We start from the raw sequence: 18,320 nt of genomic DNA, 5'->3' as shown, positions 1-18,320 counted from the left end.
TGATTCCAGGACAGTGAAATAAGGGGTTTTTTTAATTGACTGTGTATTTAAATATATACTTGGATGGTGTGGCAGATAATAATTTGAAATTATATAATTTTAAAGCTTTATAAACCCCATATTTAAAAAATGACAGGTGTGTTCCAATCTGTACACCTTATTTTTTAAGCAATTGTAGTTATTACTATTGTTTGGTCTAGTAGAAAATTAGTATTTTGTATTTAAAGAAAATTAGGTCTATTCACTTGGAATCTATGGAATCATTCAGCGTAGATGAAAAATTCAAACATATACTTTTTACTGCCAAATTAATATAAAATTCAGAAGGAAAACGCTTTTCCCCTTGTTATACAGGCTAAAATACCTTGAACTTTTAAATAATAACTGTATGTTCTTTGATCTGATACCAAGAGTATTGTTGTAAATACTGAAAAGAAGAAAATTCAAGATGTTTAGACTTCTTTTGCAAACCATGTAAACATCTACATTAAAAAAGTAGTCTCATGTTGCGATATTCAGCTTATTTTTAATTAATTTTTGATCTGCAACAGAAAGGCGGTTACATCAGTTCTGCACTGAAATAGCCTTTAAATTCTATTTTCAGCTACAATTTATACTATAACTGTGGCTTTTGTGTACTTTACATTTTTGCTAAGCATATTTAATCAGTGTAATATTGCTTTCTAAATATGCACAAACAAGGCAAACCTCATTTTCCACAGGTAGGCTTAAACATAAAAATATGTCAGGTATAATAGATGAACTTAGGCAACTGTAATTTTTTTAGATACTCTTCCCTTTTAAAACATTGCTGCAGAAAAGTAAAAGGATTGAAAGAGGAATAAATCCCCTTCAGCAGAGTTTGTTTTTTTCTGTTGCATCTATCCTGTCCTATCTATAGCACAGGCAACACATGTACCTTCAATTACCATGTCCATCATGACACCAGTGAGGAGTTCACGCCTGGGTTTTTGTTACCATGAACTTTTCTCCCATGGCAATGCTCTTAACCTGTTCTGTCCATCATCCCTCTGCAGACAGCTGCACTTCAGCAGAGGGTTTTCACAACATGAACAACATGCCCCTGCCCTGCTGAGTGACCAAGGCAAGGCTGGAGGCAGCAGCACATCCATTCCTTCTCCCAGGATTTCCTAATGTATCCCATGGGAGATTGGAAGACTGGAGGTGTTCATTCTTTTCCATCTATTCACACATCCAAGAAATAGGTCATTTTGAAAACTCCTATATATAAAGGAGTGAGACATTTTTGAAAGAAAACAAAATGAGCTCTATTTCAAAGGAGACTCATCTCTCAAGCCCTCTTTCCTGTTCCTGCTTGTCAGGTCTGCAGAGAAAGCACTGTCACACCGTATTAGTGTCCTTTCAAATGAAAACAAGTTTGGTCTCTTCTGTAATGCGAGTGGATAAAGCAAATCTTCCGCTGGACTCCAAGCTTGGGTGAAATCTATAACTGATGAATCTCATTCATTGTAGCAAAAAGGTGTAATCAAAAGGAAACTTGGCACAGGGTGCTTTGCTGATAGAATGCAGAGCGTGCTGTGGGTCACTGCAGACCTGAATTCCAGCCTGTGCAAGATTTCCAGAGAAGAAGCATTTCAGAGCCTCTTTCAAAAACAGCTCCTTCAGCCAGGAGCCAGGGTTGATTCAGTGTTTAAGCTGCAGCACACTTCAGATTGGCATTTCTTGGTGGTATGACTTACAGCCTTTCATGGGCTGGATTTCATCCTTTGCCATTTGGAGCTGCCTGTAATTGAGGCAGTGGCACACTGCACTTCGGGGGTCTGCCAGGCTAGGCAAGGGCTCTGCTGACCCCTGCTGCTATCCTTGCTTTTTCCCTTGCTTTTCCTTCTGCAGCCGAAGCTTGCCTCTCTTTGCTAAAGATGCTATCAGGTGAAAAGTGTTTTCAAATAAGAGGTACAGCTTGCCTTTTTCTGCTTTCTGCATGTCTTTTTCCTTTTTATGTCAGAGAAATCCCAGTGCTGATGACAGGGTACACAAGCTGCTGTGCATAGGGTACATTCTTTGAATTTGCTCACATCGGAAGTTCTGTCGTACTGATGCTGATCTCACAAACAAGGACCTTTTGCTCTGGCATGCCAGTGCTTTCTGTTCCAGCTTGCTTACAACTGCTTCGCAAAACATTTACCATACAACATTATCAATATTAGACGTTTTTTCTTAAGCACCCTTTTAAAACTAAGAATTCTATTAATCTGAAATAGATCTTAATACAGCAGTCAACCCTGTGACTATTTTGATGTAGCAGAAGCTTAAAGTGCTCTTTATTGTGAAATTCAGCTTTTCACGATACCGAGCTGTGGCCAGATTGATTTTTGTTTTGCTTTCTATGTGTTAGTCACAAGAATTAGTTATGACTCAAATACGAAGAAAAAAGCAGAAATATGTGTAGTGTGTTTTCATGAGCAAGGCATAATCACAGAGCCTAGAAGGTTCCTGAAACGCACCGCAGTCAGTGGCGTTATTACAGCAGGAAACAGTAATACCCATGACTGAGAAGAACCTTTTCTGGCATTGTGTATTTTCAGTATCATTAATTCTTAATATGAAAGTAGTAGGTCTAGTTTTATTCATTAAAAATAGGGGGATTTCTTAATGGGGTTGTTCTATCATGGCATTACTTAGTAAATTAAATAGAAATCCTCGTATTACAAGGTTCTTAGCAGTCAGGTGAGGGGAAATAGCTGTCAGTGGTACTTGATCATCATTTTGCAGCGTGTTCTATTTTAATTTCCTGCAGAAGAGATTTTACTGCACACATGCAAACACATAACACAGGGGCGCGTGGCTGTAGTCGCGACATCGGACAGGCTACAAAGGAAACAACAAAAGGATCATTCATACCAACTAATTACATTTAAAATTTAGATTTAGTTTGCTTCAGAAAATATGGGATTCATTCTTTTACTAGGGTGTAGTTTGATATTCTATTTATATTCATATCTTATATTCAAGTAGTTTTCTTCCTTTATTATTGGCAAAACCACAATCAAATTCTTCTTAAGTCAGCGTATCTCTTATGCCAGGATCATATACACACACTCATCACTCTTTCCTTGCTATTCAGGGGCCAAAAATAAATGTAACTAACTGTACATATACATACATAAAATTTTAAGTATTATATGCTGTTGCTTGTGTATTTGAGCTTCATATAAAATACGTGCTTCAGCCTGTGATTTTCTTGTGGGTTTTTTTCCTGCTTGCTGAAATGGGCTTTACTAGGTGTGCACACTGTTTAGCTCAGTTAATCACATACTATATGTTTTGGGTATGTAATTGCCTCTCTTAGTAATTTGCTAATTTTTTAGAGAACTTGACTGAGACAACATTGCTTAACCTTCAGCTCCTTTCAGTTGAATTTTGTGTCCTCTTGAATGAGTTTGCATGAATTTTGCATGGTTTTCATATTTCTAGTCTAGCCAATATAAGTTCCTGGTTTAGTTGCAGTCAGAACTTTTTAATAATAAAGTTTTAATTTACTTATATATTGCTGCACCAAATTTAGTTCATATAGAATAATAATGTAATACTTGAAGCCTATTAATTCCTCCCACCCCAATAAAACCTCTATAATACTTAGCCAAAACAGCTACATTATCTGATAAGTTGATTTAGGACTTTATACATGTGTTCATATAGCCATTTATCTCAACCCTTTCTGAGGAGACCTTTATTAAGCTGTGATGACTGCTGAATATGAAATGTAACCAAGATTATTTTTTTATTCAAATATAATTTAAATATTCATCAAAGAGGAGTTATGCTTGAAACTGACAGAGACTATTAACATCAAAAAATATAATTAACTGCACTGGGTATCATGAAGCAGAGTTAGCCAAATAGCCGAGAGGTCTAATTGCTCTAGAGTCTGAGAAGCAATAGTTTTATTTTATACTTTTGCTGTGGAATTAATAGTGATGTGGTTTCCTACGCGAGGCAATTAAAAGCTGCCTGTTAAGGTTCATTGCACTATAGGAAATCTGTTGAATTTCACTTAGTAAACAGAACTGACATGGAAAAGGTACATGAAGATGGGCAGAGCAGGGTATAGATCATAAATTAGGACAGATTAATATGAATTAAATATATGTAAGTAAATTATGAGTACTTTCTAGTGTTAAAAGTCAGCAGTAGCCATGAAAGTGAAAAGTTTTCATTAGTAACACAAAGGAAATGGAATTTAAAAATTATTACAGTGAAGATGTTTAATTCAGAGGAAAGAAATAGAAGAGTAGCATGGGTTTAAAAATTAAAAACAATCTAAAGAGTAGTAGAGAAATTAGCAGATCTCATATTCTGTAAATGTCTTTCTGCCACAGAATAATCTCCTGCTTACAATAAAAAGAACCTTCTGACCTTTGTGGCTCAATTAAGCTTTTAGTTGTATTCAACAAGAAAAGTCTTCTTTATTGAATCTCATAGATTTTGCCTGTGCCCAGAGTATACATTCTAAAAAAGGCATGGCCATATTCGTGGTATTTTGACATTAATGAGGTTGCTGAAATGGAAGAGTTTAAGGATCAAAGATACAAGCAATGGTGCTATTTTACAGCATTTTTTTTTCCTCTCTAATAATAAAATTGCGATTTAATTGCTTAATAAATGGGCCATGATTACTGAAAGACATAGATAATTTCCCTTTCCATTTTATCTTCTCCATATTGCAGAACAATAATTAGCAAAAATACTACTACCACAAATGAAAGAAGTTTTTTTTTTTTCCCCTTCATGTAATAACTGTGAATGAAATGAGTTTGCACATGTGTCTTTTAGTCTAGTATGATACTCAGCTTCTATGGTTTTTAGGAAGCAATCTAAACAGCTAATGTCATACTACTAAAATAAAATCACACAAAGAATTCAACTAGAATTCCTGCTTTATATAAAGATTGGCTGGCTGTTTCATACATTATTTAGCAGGCTTACCCTGTTTATATCAGTGACATAAGAGTGCGTGCTACTTTCTCAGAAGAGCACTGTCTTTGCCGCTTCACAGCACAGTGCCTTGTACTCCCAGGCTTGCACATGGTGTTAGCAGATATTTAAAGCACTTCAGCTTAACATTTTATAGGTCATGATGAACTGAGCCTATAAAACAAGTTACTGCAATGAAGTTAATGCAGTCTTAAGAGTGTTACATAGACCGAATACTCAATATTCAGGATATTTTTAGCCCCTGTAGACGTATCATTTGGAAGGAAAGGTTCTTACCATGAGGAATTTATTTCCATGTCCAACCTGATTTACAATACACTTACAGTACAGAAGCTTTGCTACAAATTTACTATTGAAAGCCATTTTTTCAGATTTACCTGGTAGTACAGCAACTATAGGAACCTTTGAACTTCAAATTGTTCTACTACACACACACACACACATACACATGCAAAACACAAAAAGAAGAGAAGAAATTAGGCAGAAAAATAATTTACTTGGGCAAGCTACTCTGACCAAAGTCACACACCTTGAACACCTTGGAGGAAGCATCCTCCATCTTACTCATCAGTGATACCAACCTGTGCAGTGTTTCATCTGGCAAGATGGTGTATTTTGCTGTTGTAGGTGCAAAGGCATCTATATTCCTTTCTTAGTAGTAATCTGTGATCTTAAACCTTACTGTTCATTGCTTCTCAGATAGCTAGCTTCTTGTGATATACATCTATATAATAAAGGAGCAATTTGGAAATGTATTTAATGCACACATTTTTGCAGCACTGTAAAATTGTTTTGCCATGACTCAAGAGTTTGTGCTCTGTCTATTAAATACTTTCTTTTAGGCTGAATTGTAAGTGTAGCAATAACGTGACAGTTCTGAACCCATAATCTTTCCCTGTTTACTGAATTTATTACAGACATTGAGTTCAACTCTACTGTTACACTCATGAAACTGTAGGTGTTTTCTCATCTAGAAGGCAGCAGCAGTGATATTGCTTTCAGTGTATTATTCTGGTGCCAGCATCACTGGTGGGTATGAAAAACATAATTTACTTTGTGTATTTAGCTTTCTTGGATAATTTTGCTGCCTTTTTGACAGAGATACAGCAAAAGAGCACCTCCTGGAGTCACATTTAAAACAGGAGCACTTTGGGTAATGTACTGTAGACAGAACACATATGAGTTAGAGCTCACTTATCATGAGTGCCATCAGCAGTGCCTTGTTGCTTTCTTATCAGCCACTTCATGCTGTCAGCCCAGTGCTTATTTCAATGGTAAAGGATTTGCATCAAATGTAACACAGTATTATGTATGGCTAACATGCGGTTTTTAATTGTGCAGGCACACGAGACTCCTTTGGTGATAGACAGTTTCGTAAAAGGATTAGATCATGAATATTTTTGACACAATTAAAGATAATCTGTGCATTGACAGAGTGTAGCCAGTGAATTTTCTGATGAATGTTTTACAGTGGTGAGTCTGGTTGGCTTGTGTAAAAAGCCAACTGCAGAATAGACAGGATTTTGCAGATGTGGGAACAAGCAAACTGAAGCAGTCCTCTAAACTTCTTTGGGCTCAAAACTGGAAGTTCCTGGAACCAGAGAATGCACAATTCAAATCTGTAACTTAATCCTTTAACTTCAGTTTGTAAAGAAAAAGTGGGATTGTGCTTTCCAAGTTAGAACAGCATACTTTTGCAGTGGAAGTCCTATACCTGGAAGCCCTGCAAGCTTTCCAGATGATAATTATATCCAGACATCACTGGAATATATATGTATATATTCATATACTAATGAATAACAGTGCTTCTGTGACAGACATTCCTCTCAGAAGAAAAGAAAGTACTTGTAGTGAGGACTCTCAGACACATTTTAATAGGAAATAACACCACTGTTACAGAGTTGATTAAGGATCTACCAAGGGACAACACTTTTGGAAAAAATCAGCAGATGAAATGAGAAAAGTTGTAATTTTATTATTAGTTATCAGTTAAATGCGTGTAACTTTAAGGCCATGAAATCTGCAGTAAAAATATGAGATAAAGGACTGCACCTTCTTGCTAGCAGATTGCACTTTTATAAATCTCTTAAAATAATCAAATTGTCTTTTGCCTCTTGCTCAGCATTTTGCTCTGAGTTCTGTTGAGCTGTGTAAATGAGTCACTCTGCAGCCCTACAGAGTTGGTGGATATGCAGCAGTGGGCACATGGCCACTGTTGATGAAAATGATAACCCAAAAAGGGGATATTCCCCAAGGCAGGTTTACAAAAAAACAATTTATTCTTTTTCACCCTGTAAAACTCATCTAACATGCAGCATCTTTTGCATTATTACAAACTCTAATCCTCTGAGTGGGTAATTAACGGACCAGAAAAGCCATTTGTGGAAAGAAAGAGCCATAAGGGTGAAAAATATTTCTCTGCTGAATGATCTTTAAGGAGTAAATAATTACAAGAGTGAGAGGTTTGGGATGACCAATCTAAATCTGAACATAATTAGGATGAACACAGTTTGAAAATCGAAGCAGTTGGCATGTGCAACAATTCTCATTTCAGAAGACTAATTAAATATTTAAAAGCCCAAAACCCCTCACTATTCACAGAAAAATAGCCTGCCACAAAAGGGTCTGTAACTTTGCAGATAATTAGGAAGGGTTATAGGGGAAAAATCACGGATTGGCTCCAAGGTTCTGCAAGGTCACATCTTATTATGGTGTATCTTTTATATGGTCTGATAACAAGATCTTGCTAATTTAATCTAAGTAGGGCATCCCATAGCGATTTCCCATTTCCCTTGTTAAAAATATGATAATTTTTCCATATGCCAACTGCAATAGGTGAACATTTTTGTAAATAATTTCTCCTAATTGATACAGGCTCTAATATTTTTAATTATTCAAGGTGAATGTATGTGTTAAAGTTGAGTTAGGGTTGTGCCCACTGCATGCCCCATGTGAAGTTGTCCTCTGCCTGCCTGTTGCACAGGGAAACCAAAGAACTCTATGGAATCTGGTTATCCCAGTGGCCAGTTCTATAAATGACTAAATCTTAATTTCCTGTTAGAGGCAAAATAGGATTTTTTTGTTGAATATGCATTTCTATATGCAGAAGAGATGTGTTAAACTCAGGGGACCCATAGTGAATCAAGCTGAATTTGCACTGCACAGACCTGGAGGTCTGGTGGAAATGTGAGTGTTGAAAGAATACCAAGGCTTCTGTTTCAAAAAGTTGCAGTAACAAAATATACCTGTCATCTAAAATACCTTATTTTAGTAATTAAAGTGGGTGATTGTTAAAAACGTATTTCAGATCTGTGCAAATTAACATGCAGGATAAGGCTACATGTTTTCAATATTGTAATTCTTCAATTTTCTCATTTAATAATGACTCAGAAGCTGTCTTAAGTTACATAACTTTTAACTACGTTATGAATATGGTGCATGCCAAGCCATGGATAAAAAAGATCAACTGTGCTGCAAAAAAAAGAATTCTAAAGGGTTTTTACTGTTATCCTATACTCTCTGTCTGGTACTCTCTTCTCCTGCAAGTCTGTTGCACTGTTATTCCTAAGGATCAGACGCTGTGCTTCAGGATTTTCTCTTGGATTTTCTATAGCTCTGCTCTAGCACTGTGCCTCTGAAATAAATGCCCCTTCGTAAAGCTCTGGGTTTATTTAAAGCCCCACATTTCTCCCCTGAAACCTGCTCAGCGCGCGAGGCACGATGCTGCACCGTGCTCATTCGGTGTGAATAATCTGTGCAAATTGCTCAGATACAACGATGCTGCACTACTAAAGTTTTCATTAGTAAGTAAGCATAGCTGCAGGCTATTTATTTTGTCTAAATGGTGAAACATTTAATTGGATCTTTTGAGCTTATTACTTTTCAGCAGTGCGGATCTGCTTGGCTTAGTTGGTGTTCTGAGATGTACACTGCCTGTAATCCCATGCTGCAGCTTGCTTGCAAATATGCATGCATGTAAATAATATGACAATTATTATTAGTAGTATTATTATTAACATTACTGTATTTCCATTTCTTATTCCTCAGGTGGGGTTGCATTAGAAACATTTTCTCTAAAGAACAGGTCTCTTCTGTTTCATACTGTTACGGGGTTTGGGTTTGCACCTACGTAGACCTCACCAGGAGATTGTTCCATTTACTTTGCACACCTCACTGCATTTTTGATACTTACTTTTACTGTCCTTGATTTACAGTCATCTCCTCAAAAACTCTGATTGGTTTGGTAGGCCTTTGAAATGCATGGTAGAAAGTAGTAGAGATAGAAAAGCAGGATTATAAATGCACCTAAAAATATCGAGAGAAAGCAGGAGTTATATATTCTACTGGAATCTACTTTTTTTTTTCCTCTCCCTGTTTTATCTGATGCTCCAGTTTCAGGTTAATGATAACCCCATAATAATAGCATTTACACCAATAAGAAAAGTATTAGAACAAGGATGAACTGTAACAAGAAAAACTGTTTCTGATAGCTTAGATGTGAGTAAGTGAGAAGATTCCTCATTTTAATAGTCACTGCTTTGAACTTAGAGACATGAATACTAAAAGGCAAATGGGTCATAACTAAATGTATTAAAGTTGTAAGAAGAGGTTGAAAGCAAGAAATATAGTTAAATTACTTTGCCATACAAGTCTGATACACATTCATTGACAGTGAATCAGACCAAGTAATTCTGAGAAAAGGCCTATGGGAGTTGCATATTTTATGCTGTGTTTTATTGTCTATTTGGAGTTTTTATGCTTAATGCATACCCTTAGACTCCCACAAGATTACATTGTATAAAGAAAGCACAATTAAATATAATTGCAATTTTTTATTGGGCAAATGGAAACAAGGCTATGGGGCACCTTCCCCTACAATATTAATTATACACTATTTACCTTCCTTCTATGTGTTTACTTGGTAATTAGGAAGATTCAACAAATCATCAATATTATATTTTGAAAGAAAACGGAAGGAAAAAAACACGCCTTTTTTTTATTTTTCTTCACCCCAAATATTTTTCATCCAAATCCCCCAGATTTATTACTGTAATGGTCACGTTGCCAAGTGCATAGAAAATCCTTGGGCTAGTTCATGAATTTTCAAACCAAGCTATAGGATGCCTCACTGTTTAGCAGTCATAGGTGAGTCACCAACATCTAGATACAGCTCTTATGGCCAAATTCTGCTATCATACCTACTCATGTATCTCCTTTGTCTTTTAGATAATGAAAACTTCCAAGCACAGCTCACTAAATCCATTTCCTCTTTGAACTCAGTAAAATAGGTGCTATTTACTTTTTGCATACTCATTCCCCTATAATAGTTTTGGGGCTAAAATAAAAATAATTTTTAGAAAATCTTACAAAGATTAAGCAATGTTGTCAGTGTGTCAGCCCAGTCCCAGGATTATGGATCTATCCTTAGGGGCGTGTGGCTCACTCATCCTGCATGGGAAGGGTAGTGCTGGAGCACTGTGGAAACAGCAGTGATGGCTGAACAATCCTCCTTCATAGCTAGGCTTTATAGGAAGGCTGGATTTTCTCAGCAGGTCTTTTTTTCCAGGTTTTGGTTAGGCTTAAATTGCTAACTCATTAGACCTCAGTACATAATAATGTATGGCATCTGAGGTGAGTGTGAAACTCAGAATTTAAATATATGCCTTTAAATTTATCTGCTGTGGTATTTCTTTGTGCACAATTATATATCAAAACACCCCTAAAATAAAACCTCTGTTCTCCGTTTTATATGTCAGTTTTGTAATAAAACATAGCATTTAAGTAATATCTGATGACTTCATACATCTGTAACTTTGCATTTAATGACAGGAGCGGAGGTTTAGTGAATATTCATTCAAAAGCAAAACCACATCCCACATGGCAGTTGTAGACCATTAGGAATACAGCTGTAAAGACAGCTACTTACTTTGGGTAATGGGGTTCAGGAATTTTTCAGTGTAAATCACCACATGAAGTGCATTCATCCCATATTCCCCTATCTTTTCACACAGGCTGCAGCTCACCCAGGGTGAGTAAGGAACAAGAAGACCATATGGAGTATGTGGTGCTGCAGCTTGGAGTTTACGTGCCTCGAGTGGTGTTTGAGCAGGTTGCTGCAGGCGATATGCAGGAACATGCCACCACGCTGGCTTTTAAGCGTTTAATCAATATGCTGAAAGAGAAATATCAGAACTGGCTTGAAAGTTTCAAAACGTACCAAGATTTTTTTTAATGTATCAACAATGTTACTAAAAATTAATTTTGCTTACTAAATGTGTTTAGTAAGCAAATGGGTTTAGATGGTATCTTTTTTTTTTTTTTATAGTGAATTACATGTGACTGTTTGCTGTGTTTGCGCCCTAATTAAGGCAACACTAGATTCACAGAAATACAGCATTAGGAATACCCAAAATTATTTTGATGGGTTTTTTCTGCCTATACATTAATCCATATACTTTTCAAAAGATCATTATGTTTATTTTATTATTGTACTGTCTTTGTCAAAGTTGTGTTTGCAAAACAAAAGCATTTGAAGGATGCATTGCAATGTGGACATTATTTCATACATACCTTATTTTTGCAAACTGCAAGAACCACTTATTATTTCATACATACCTTATTTTTGCAAACTGCAAGAACACAAAGGATCTGTTTGTATCTTTCTGTGTCAGATGTGACTTGCCCACAGAGATGACCTCTTCCCTCAGTCACTTGGTTTGATCCATGCAGTGTTAATGTCTTTCCAGAATCTGTTTCTCAGATCCCAGTGCTTCACTTTCTGGTCCAGTCATGATACACTGTGGTTTTCATTTTAATGCTGGAGTATTTGTTCAAGTCCATAGATTGTGCGTTTTTAATCTTCCTTAGAACAATGGTGAATAATGGCCCTTGGCAGGAGATAATGAAATTTTCTTAATTTATATTTTGAAGCAGAAGCTTCAATTGAAAATGGCATCCTATGGCCTGCAGACATAGCTCTAGTGCAAGTTTCAGGGGAGCTGTAATAATAATGCAGTGCCAGCAGTGACGAGGAATGATAGGACAGTGAAGAAGCAATTTAAGAAAGAAAAGAGAATGTACCGAAGCTTTATTGTAGCATATCTAATGATCTGCTGAAGATTCCCAATAGCTTTGGGAGCATGACAGGAGAAACTAATGTTATCTTGCCAAAACAGAAGCCCCTGCTTAATCAGCAGAACAAGATTATTGATTAAAACACCTCGCACAATAGATTGCACATGGAATCTCATCTCCATACATTGCACATGAAAAAGTGCAATAATAAGCATAAGGTAATAATAATAATAAAAAAGCAAAAGCGATTTGTTGGGAATTGTACGAGTCAAGATTAGAGTTGAAATGCAAACAAATTATCATGGAAAATACAGCTGTCCTTATAGCTGAGCAGACGGGATGGATGCAGCAGGGACAGGGCTACATCATGAGCAGCAGATAATACCAGCCCTGCTGGAGCTGCTTTACTTTCCTCTTTCTTTCTGTATTCATCTGAAATGTGAAGGGCCATTCCTCATTTGCACAGTCTTCTTCCTGAGGTGAAAGGAGTTCAGACATTATACTGTAACTGTTAATTAAACACTCCATTTGATTTTTAGATTACTCTAAGTGATACATGTGCATTATGAAGATGTAACCTTTCTTCATTCATACTAAAATACAGAAGGCATATGTGTCAGAGTACACAATTGCTCCTTGCATTCATGAGAATGGTGATAATTCCTGCATTTCCCCTTGCAAAACTGTTGTCACTGCTAGCACAAGAACCTGAATTATCATTCTTTCATTACTACAGTTAGTCCTTTCCTAACTAGCATTTCAATTTTAATTCATACATTACCTTTCCTAAGTTAACTGTTACTGAGTTATACAGACCTTGCTGATCTGCTGTATTTCCTTGTGAATGACAGTCATTGCATCATAAAATCTTTGTGAATATTGTGAATTCTTCTTGAGTGTGAAGACATTTCTCAGTGTGCAATCCTATGAATTTTAAGATTGTACATAATCCCCTGAAAATGCCTGTATTTTAACATATGCTGGGAAAGTATGCAGTTAGGTAGATTGCAGAACACTTAAATGGTATTTAAAATCTACAGAGAACTTAAACACTAGATTGCAAACAGTGAAACACCAGAGTATTTGTGATTTCGTCTTCTTAACTTTGCAGAAATTACGGCTTGTTTGTATCACACCCTCATTAGAACAATTCTGAAACAGTTTGAATAGAGAGACCAAATTAACAATATAACATGTAGAAAAAATAACTTTGTTTAAAATAAATGAGAGACTCCAAGTCATTCGCCAGTTCAGCTTTTTGAAATTTGGATTTATTTTTTTTCCTGATGGTGTCTAGGCCAATTTTGCAATTTCCAAGGCACTTTATTTCTACAATAGTCTTGTTTTGGAGAATCCTGTGACACAAAAGGTGCTTGCCCATTACAAAAAATAAATGGGTCACCAGATTTAAGGCTGTAACAGTGGAATATCCTCTTCTTCAAACACGGTGTTTTTAAGTGTAAAGGTTTCTTAAAATTATGAAGTTCTGTGGTAGCTTTGATAATCTGTAGCCACATAGGATACTCTGCAGTTTAGTGCTATTTTGTGGAGAGTGGAGTCTCTTTTGTCCAATGTGCTGCAGAATTTGGGGCTTCTTGTCTTAAAGAAGCTCAACTGAAACCCTAACCAGTTTGTAACATGTTTTTTTTTTGGAGACAGTAGCAGAAGTATCGGCCAAAAGCTAACAGGGAAGTTCTCCTGGCTTTACAGAGAAAGACACTGCAGCAGATAGAAGGCTTTAATTTATTCAGAGAGCAAATCACAGTAGTATAAATTCCCTGAATTATTTGTCTCAGAACTACCTCTACAAAATTCACTTATTCTTCATCTCTTCTCTGTAACCCATGAATTAGGATTGACAGCTGCTATAGTTGCTGTTGTTTTTTCTTAAAAGTCTCACTCTAATGGAAATATAACCTCTAAACAGGTAAAAATGGTTACCTGAATGTCAGCTTTTTAAACTGTGAATATCCTAACCAAGTGTCTTTAATTTGAAATCTTAGAAGTGTATGTAAATTACTCAGGTTTTATAAAATACAACCAACAGTGCAGCAAAAATCAGTGATTTGAATGTGCAAACCTATAACTTAAAGCACAAATGCACTATTCATGTAGTTATTAAAGTAATTCCACTTCTTGGGTAGTGCTGGTGGGCCTGGCAGCACTGCTGTATACTGCAGCAAGTGGGCATAACTTATTGTTTTGTAACAATGGTCTTGGGTTTGGCCATAGGGGAGCAAAAGGTGATCATTTGCACAGCAGGTGAAATCTTTCATAAAGGAATTGTCAAAAGTTTTTGGAGTGTTATCAATTTGCTGTAAACACCACTGAGTGCTGGAAGTTTGACTCTGACACTTACTGCACAAAGAAAACACCTGCATTTTCTTCTGAATTATTACAAATCCTTTTGATAAAACCTAACATGAAGTTCTTCTCAGTTTCCTGGCTGATGGCAGCATTATGAATCTTTTACTGGGAGAAAATGAAACTGAAGAAAACAGCTCTTCACAGGGAAATTAGTCTATCTTTTTCTCACTGCTAAATATGACCTTGGTTAACTTCATTCTCAAGCAATTTCTCCCAACTCATTTTTATTTTGTAACAAATAAATAATTCTGTCTTAATTGCTGCTCATTTGAGTATAAAATAAAATTTTCATGCAACTCAAAGCTGTGGAAACCATCATACTGAAGATGCACTAGGAGAAGTCTTATAGGAATTACTTTGGCTCCAGCATAAGATTTTTGCTAAAGAAATGCAAATTTAAAGAAATTTGTTACAAAATCTTACATCCCAGATTTTCTCATGCTGGTTAGTGTACCCGAGGTGTGGCACATACAAACCCCTGTACTGGGGATATTGCAAAGAGGCCTGTGAGGTTTGGGGCCACATTGTCTGCTCCTGCTTCTGCAGCAGCACTCTGTCCTCCATGGCAGGGGCTGTGTGCACATTTTCACACTTTACACACTGAGTACAGTGGTTTTCTCAGCAGCTGGGTGCACATTTCACCACTTCAGCCTGGCTCTGAAGCCACTGGGTGTGTCAGAGTCATTCCAGAGCCTCTGATGTCCTGCAGGAGCTGCTGCACTGACTGACTGAGCCATTGGGGTGGCAGTGGGGTGGCATTATTTGTGCAAGAGCTGGGCAGGGGTCCTGGCTTTGCCCTCTGGAAAAGGCGGCAGATGAATTCCCACCACCTATCCGTATCCATGGCTGTGTATATACAGAAATCCTTGACTATTTCCAATCAGTTCTGCAATTATGAGGCTTATGATGGTAAAAATAAGCAGCTTTAATTTTTTTTTTAATTAAAAAAGAGGGAAAAGATAAGAAGAGTTAACTGATCAACTTAGAGAGCTTTTGTCTCTGAGTTTGCTCAGCACAGAGGCACAGCATATCCTGACTGGCTCTGTGCTATTTTGATTATAAAAAGGGAATAATTTATATAAAAAAAGGAAGTAATTTATAATAGTGTTCTTTGAATATGTTTGCTCTACCTTTTATGAGGTAGCATGAATTATTCTAATAGCTGTTGGTGCTGTACAGCAGGGGAAAGCCACTGATACAAGGCAGATTATTTTAGCTTGGGTTATGTGGTATTCCGAAGTATGGGAAGAAGAAGGGCAATAGAGAAGTTGATGTACAGCTGGAGTCAAAGGCTAGTCTATTACTTAAGTTCAGACTTCTGTTATTCAGTTTGCTGACAAACAAAATTAACCCTTGAGAAGATCAGCCAAGCTCTTTCCCTTTTAGTCACCAAACTCCCTGACCTTCCCTTTTTTCACTTTTCCTCTTCCTTGTGACTGTTTTCCTGTATGTATTACATTTTGACCATCTCTTCAAGGTTAGGTGACTGTTCACTTTTAACTTCCAAGCTAATATTTGTTGTTTTGGGGTTTTACATTTTTGTTCTGGAAAAAAATAATAGTAGTCTAAAATCTATTATTATTATTATCATTACCCTTCAAAAACATGAAGTTCAGTAGATTCTCACAAATAGAGGCATTGTAATAAAGTTCTTTTTTCTATGAAAATGCATTTTCTGTCATTGTTAAGCAAATAATTGTTATGTTTCATTCTCCTCAAAAATACATCTGAATTAATTTTCTTTACTACTTCCTGTAGCCTAACAGAGTCCACCAATTGCTCCTAAAATAATTAAATTGGGAATGCTAATGTTCTTTGTCTACAATAGCTCTTCAAACCAAAATAATTTCCTTGAATCACAAGAAAAATCTCTATGAGATGTAAAGCTATCAGCAGGATGTATGTCTCTAAAGATGGAAGGAATTACTCATCGTTGTTATCATACATTATTCAAAATTGCACATTTTTTCAGTCATATAGTCTTTGCATTTTGTTTTCATTTTATTGAACAGTAGTATCTAATCAGTCTAATCTTGGTACTTGATACAGCTGTCTCTACCAGTGACAACAGTAAAGATAGCATTGATCCCCAAATTTTTAAGTATAGAGCCTGAACTAAAATGTTGTCCTGAAGTCTTTTTTTGGACTTTGGCTAATTAGTGTTAATTAACTTTGTTGTCTTATGGATTGAACTGCCCAAGTGTGAAGAGAGTTAGCACTCAATGTAGTCCTTAGTCTGAACTAGCAAATTAAATGTAATTTTAAATTAATTAGCTTGCTTTCTTTTCCCATTACAGGTGCAACAACCGAACACAGTGTATAGTAGTTACTGGGTCAGATGTGTTTCCTGATCCTTGTCCTGGAACATACAAATATCTAGAAGTTCAGTATGAATGTGTTCCTTACAGTAAGTATAATCTTTTTATTCTTGCTCACTTCCTCTGGCCCTCACAATTGAAGCTGGAGTGCTGTTCCATGGAAAAGAAGCATATGTTTATGGCCCATGGACCCATTATGCATGCAAAGCACTTGCAGACTAGGGCCTCCAATTAGCTTCACAAAGTGTGGAAGGAAGCCATGGTGTGATGCTGGCCAAGTGTCTGTCTGTGTTCTTAAGTGTTTGGCTTTTAAGGCTACTGTTTTTCCAGAAAACAAACTCAAATTAGCTATTCAATAGGCCAGATAGAAATTTGTACTTTTGCCCGCAACCAGTTGCCGACAAATTGGCTTGGCTCGCAGACTTGTAAAGCAGGAATTGACTTCAATTTTAATCATGATCTACTTGAAAGGCTACCTGCTGCTGTGGTCACTTTGGGTGCACAGCAAAACCCAGCACTGACATTCAGAGGCAAGTGACCCAGTTGGGGGACATTGTAAAAGGATTTTGTGCTTCTTTATAAATGAACGCAGATTCAGAGTGAATAATTCATTAATAAGGTACTCACACTGTGTTCTTTAAAAGCAAAGGGGAAAAGAGTGAGAAAGAAATGCTTGCTTTTAATTGAAAGACAAAATATCAGTCGTGTCTTGAATCAGCTAGCAAAATAGAGTTTTTCACTGAAAACAAACTAAATAGTGAAATCATGATGAGAGAAAAATGTGAAGTTCTGGCTACTTCAGCAGTTCTATGCAATAGTCTTTATAATGCCAAAGTTCAGTAGCTTTAGACATACTTCTTATTTCCTTGCAATAATTAATGCTTTTTTTTATTGACATGTATGCATGTTCATGAAAGATCTGCAGATTCAACACTTTTAACTGGTTTTGCTTTCTTGTAAGGTCGTTCTTTGCAGTGACTTCTCTCTCATCCCGTAACTCAGCAGAGAAATAGCTGTGCTTGCAATGGAATTTGAGCAGTGCACTGATCATTCCCTTGAGTTATTATTGGGCATGAATTTCTTGATCTGCAGTAATCCTTAACTAAAGTCGTATTTTCTGTTGGTACAGGAAACAGGCCAAGTCTGAGATGCAAAAACACTGTGGTGACAGTACATACTGAAAAAGGAAGGAAATGAGTTCTGGCATAAGCAAAGCCATGCCAAAACTGTCCATACTGTTTCCTGCAAAATTTAGAATTCTGAAACTGAAATACTACTCCGTACTGCTTCACTATACTGAACCTTCACTGTTGTTAAAGGCCAAGCACAGATCATCTGTTTTTTCTTCATTTCTGCTGTGTCATTGTGAAATGGTTGCTTGCTGATTTTCTTCCCTGTACCATTTGTAGGTTTGGAAGCCTACTGCAAACAGTGATCCCTAGTACCATTCCTCCTGTGTGTAGTATTGGTGGCTTGTTGTAACTGTTCTTCTTGTGCCACTTTTGAGGAGTGATGTCTTACCCCAATCTAACCAAAGTTTTGTTCCACAAAGACCACTTCTGCTTTAGCAGTATTTTCATTTCC

General features: G+C 36.6%; 1 protein-coding gene across 2 annotated transcripts in view; it reads left to right on the top strand.

Moving 5' to 3' along the window:
* ADGRL2 (adhesion G protein-coupled receptor L2) overlaps nucleotides 1-18,320 on the top strand; it is a 158,999-nt gene that overhangs the window by 88,816 nt on the left and 51,863 nt on the right. For both annotated transcript variants that reach the window (XM_058808995.1, XM_058808994.1), the window contains exon 4: nucleotides 16,716-16,825. In XM_058808995.1, the coding sequence (XP_058664978.1) occupies nucleotides 16,716-16,825 (110 nt within the window). The remainder of the gene's footprint in view (nucleotides 1-16,715; nucleotides 16,826-18,320) is intronic.

This window comes from Ammospiza caudacuta, chromosome 7, assembly GCF_027887145.1.
Source record: "Ammospiza caudacuta isolate bAmmCau1 chromosome 7, bAmmCau1.pri, whole genome shotgun sequence".
Taxonomy (NCBI): Eukaryota; Metazoa; Chordata; class Aves; order Passeriformes; family Passerellidae; genus Ammospiza; species Ammospiza caudacuta.
Note: the sequence above shows the minus strand (reverse complement) of the source record. Positions and strands in the feature narration are given on the sequence as shown.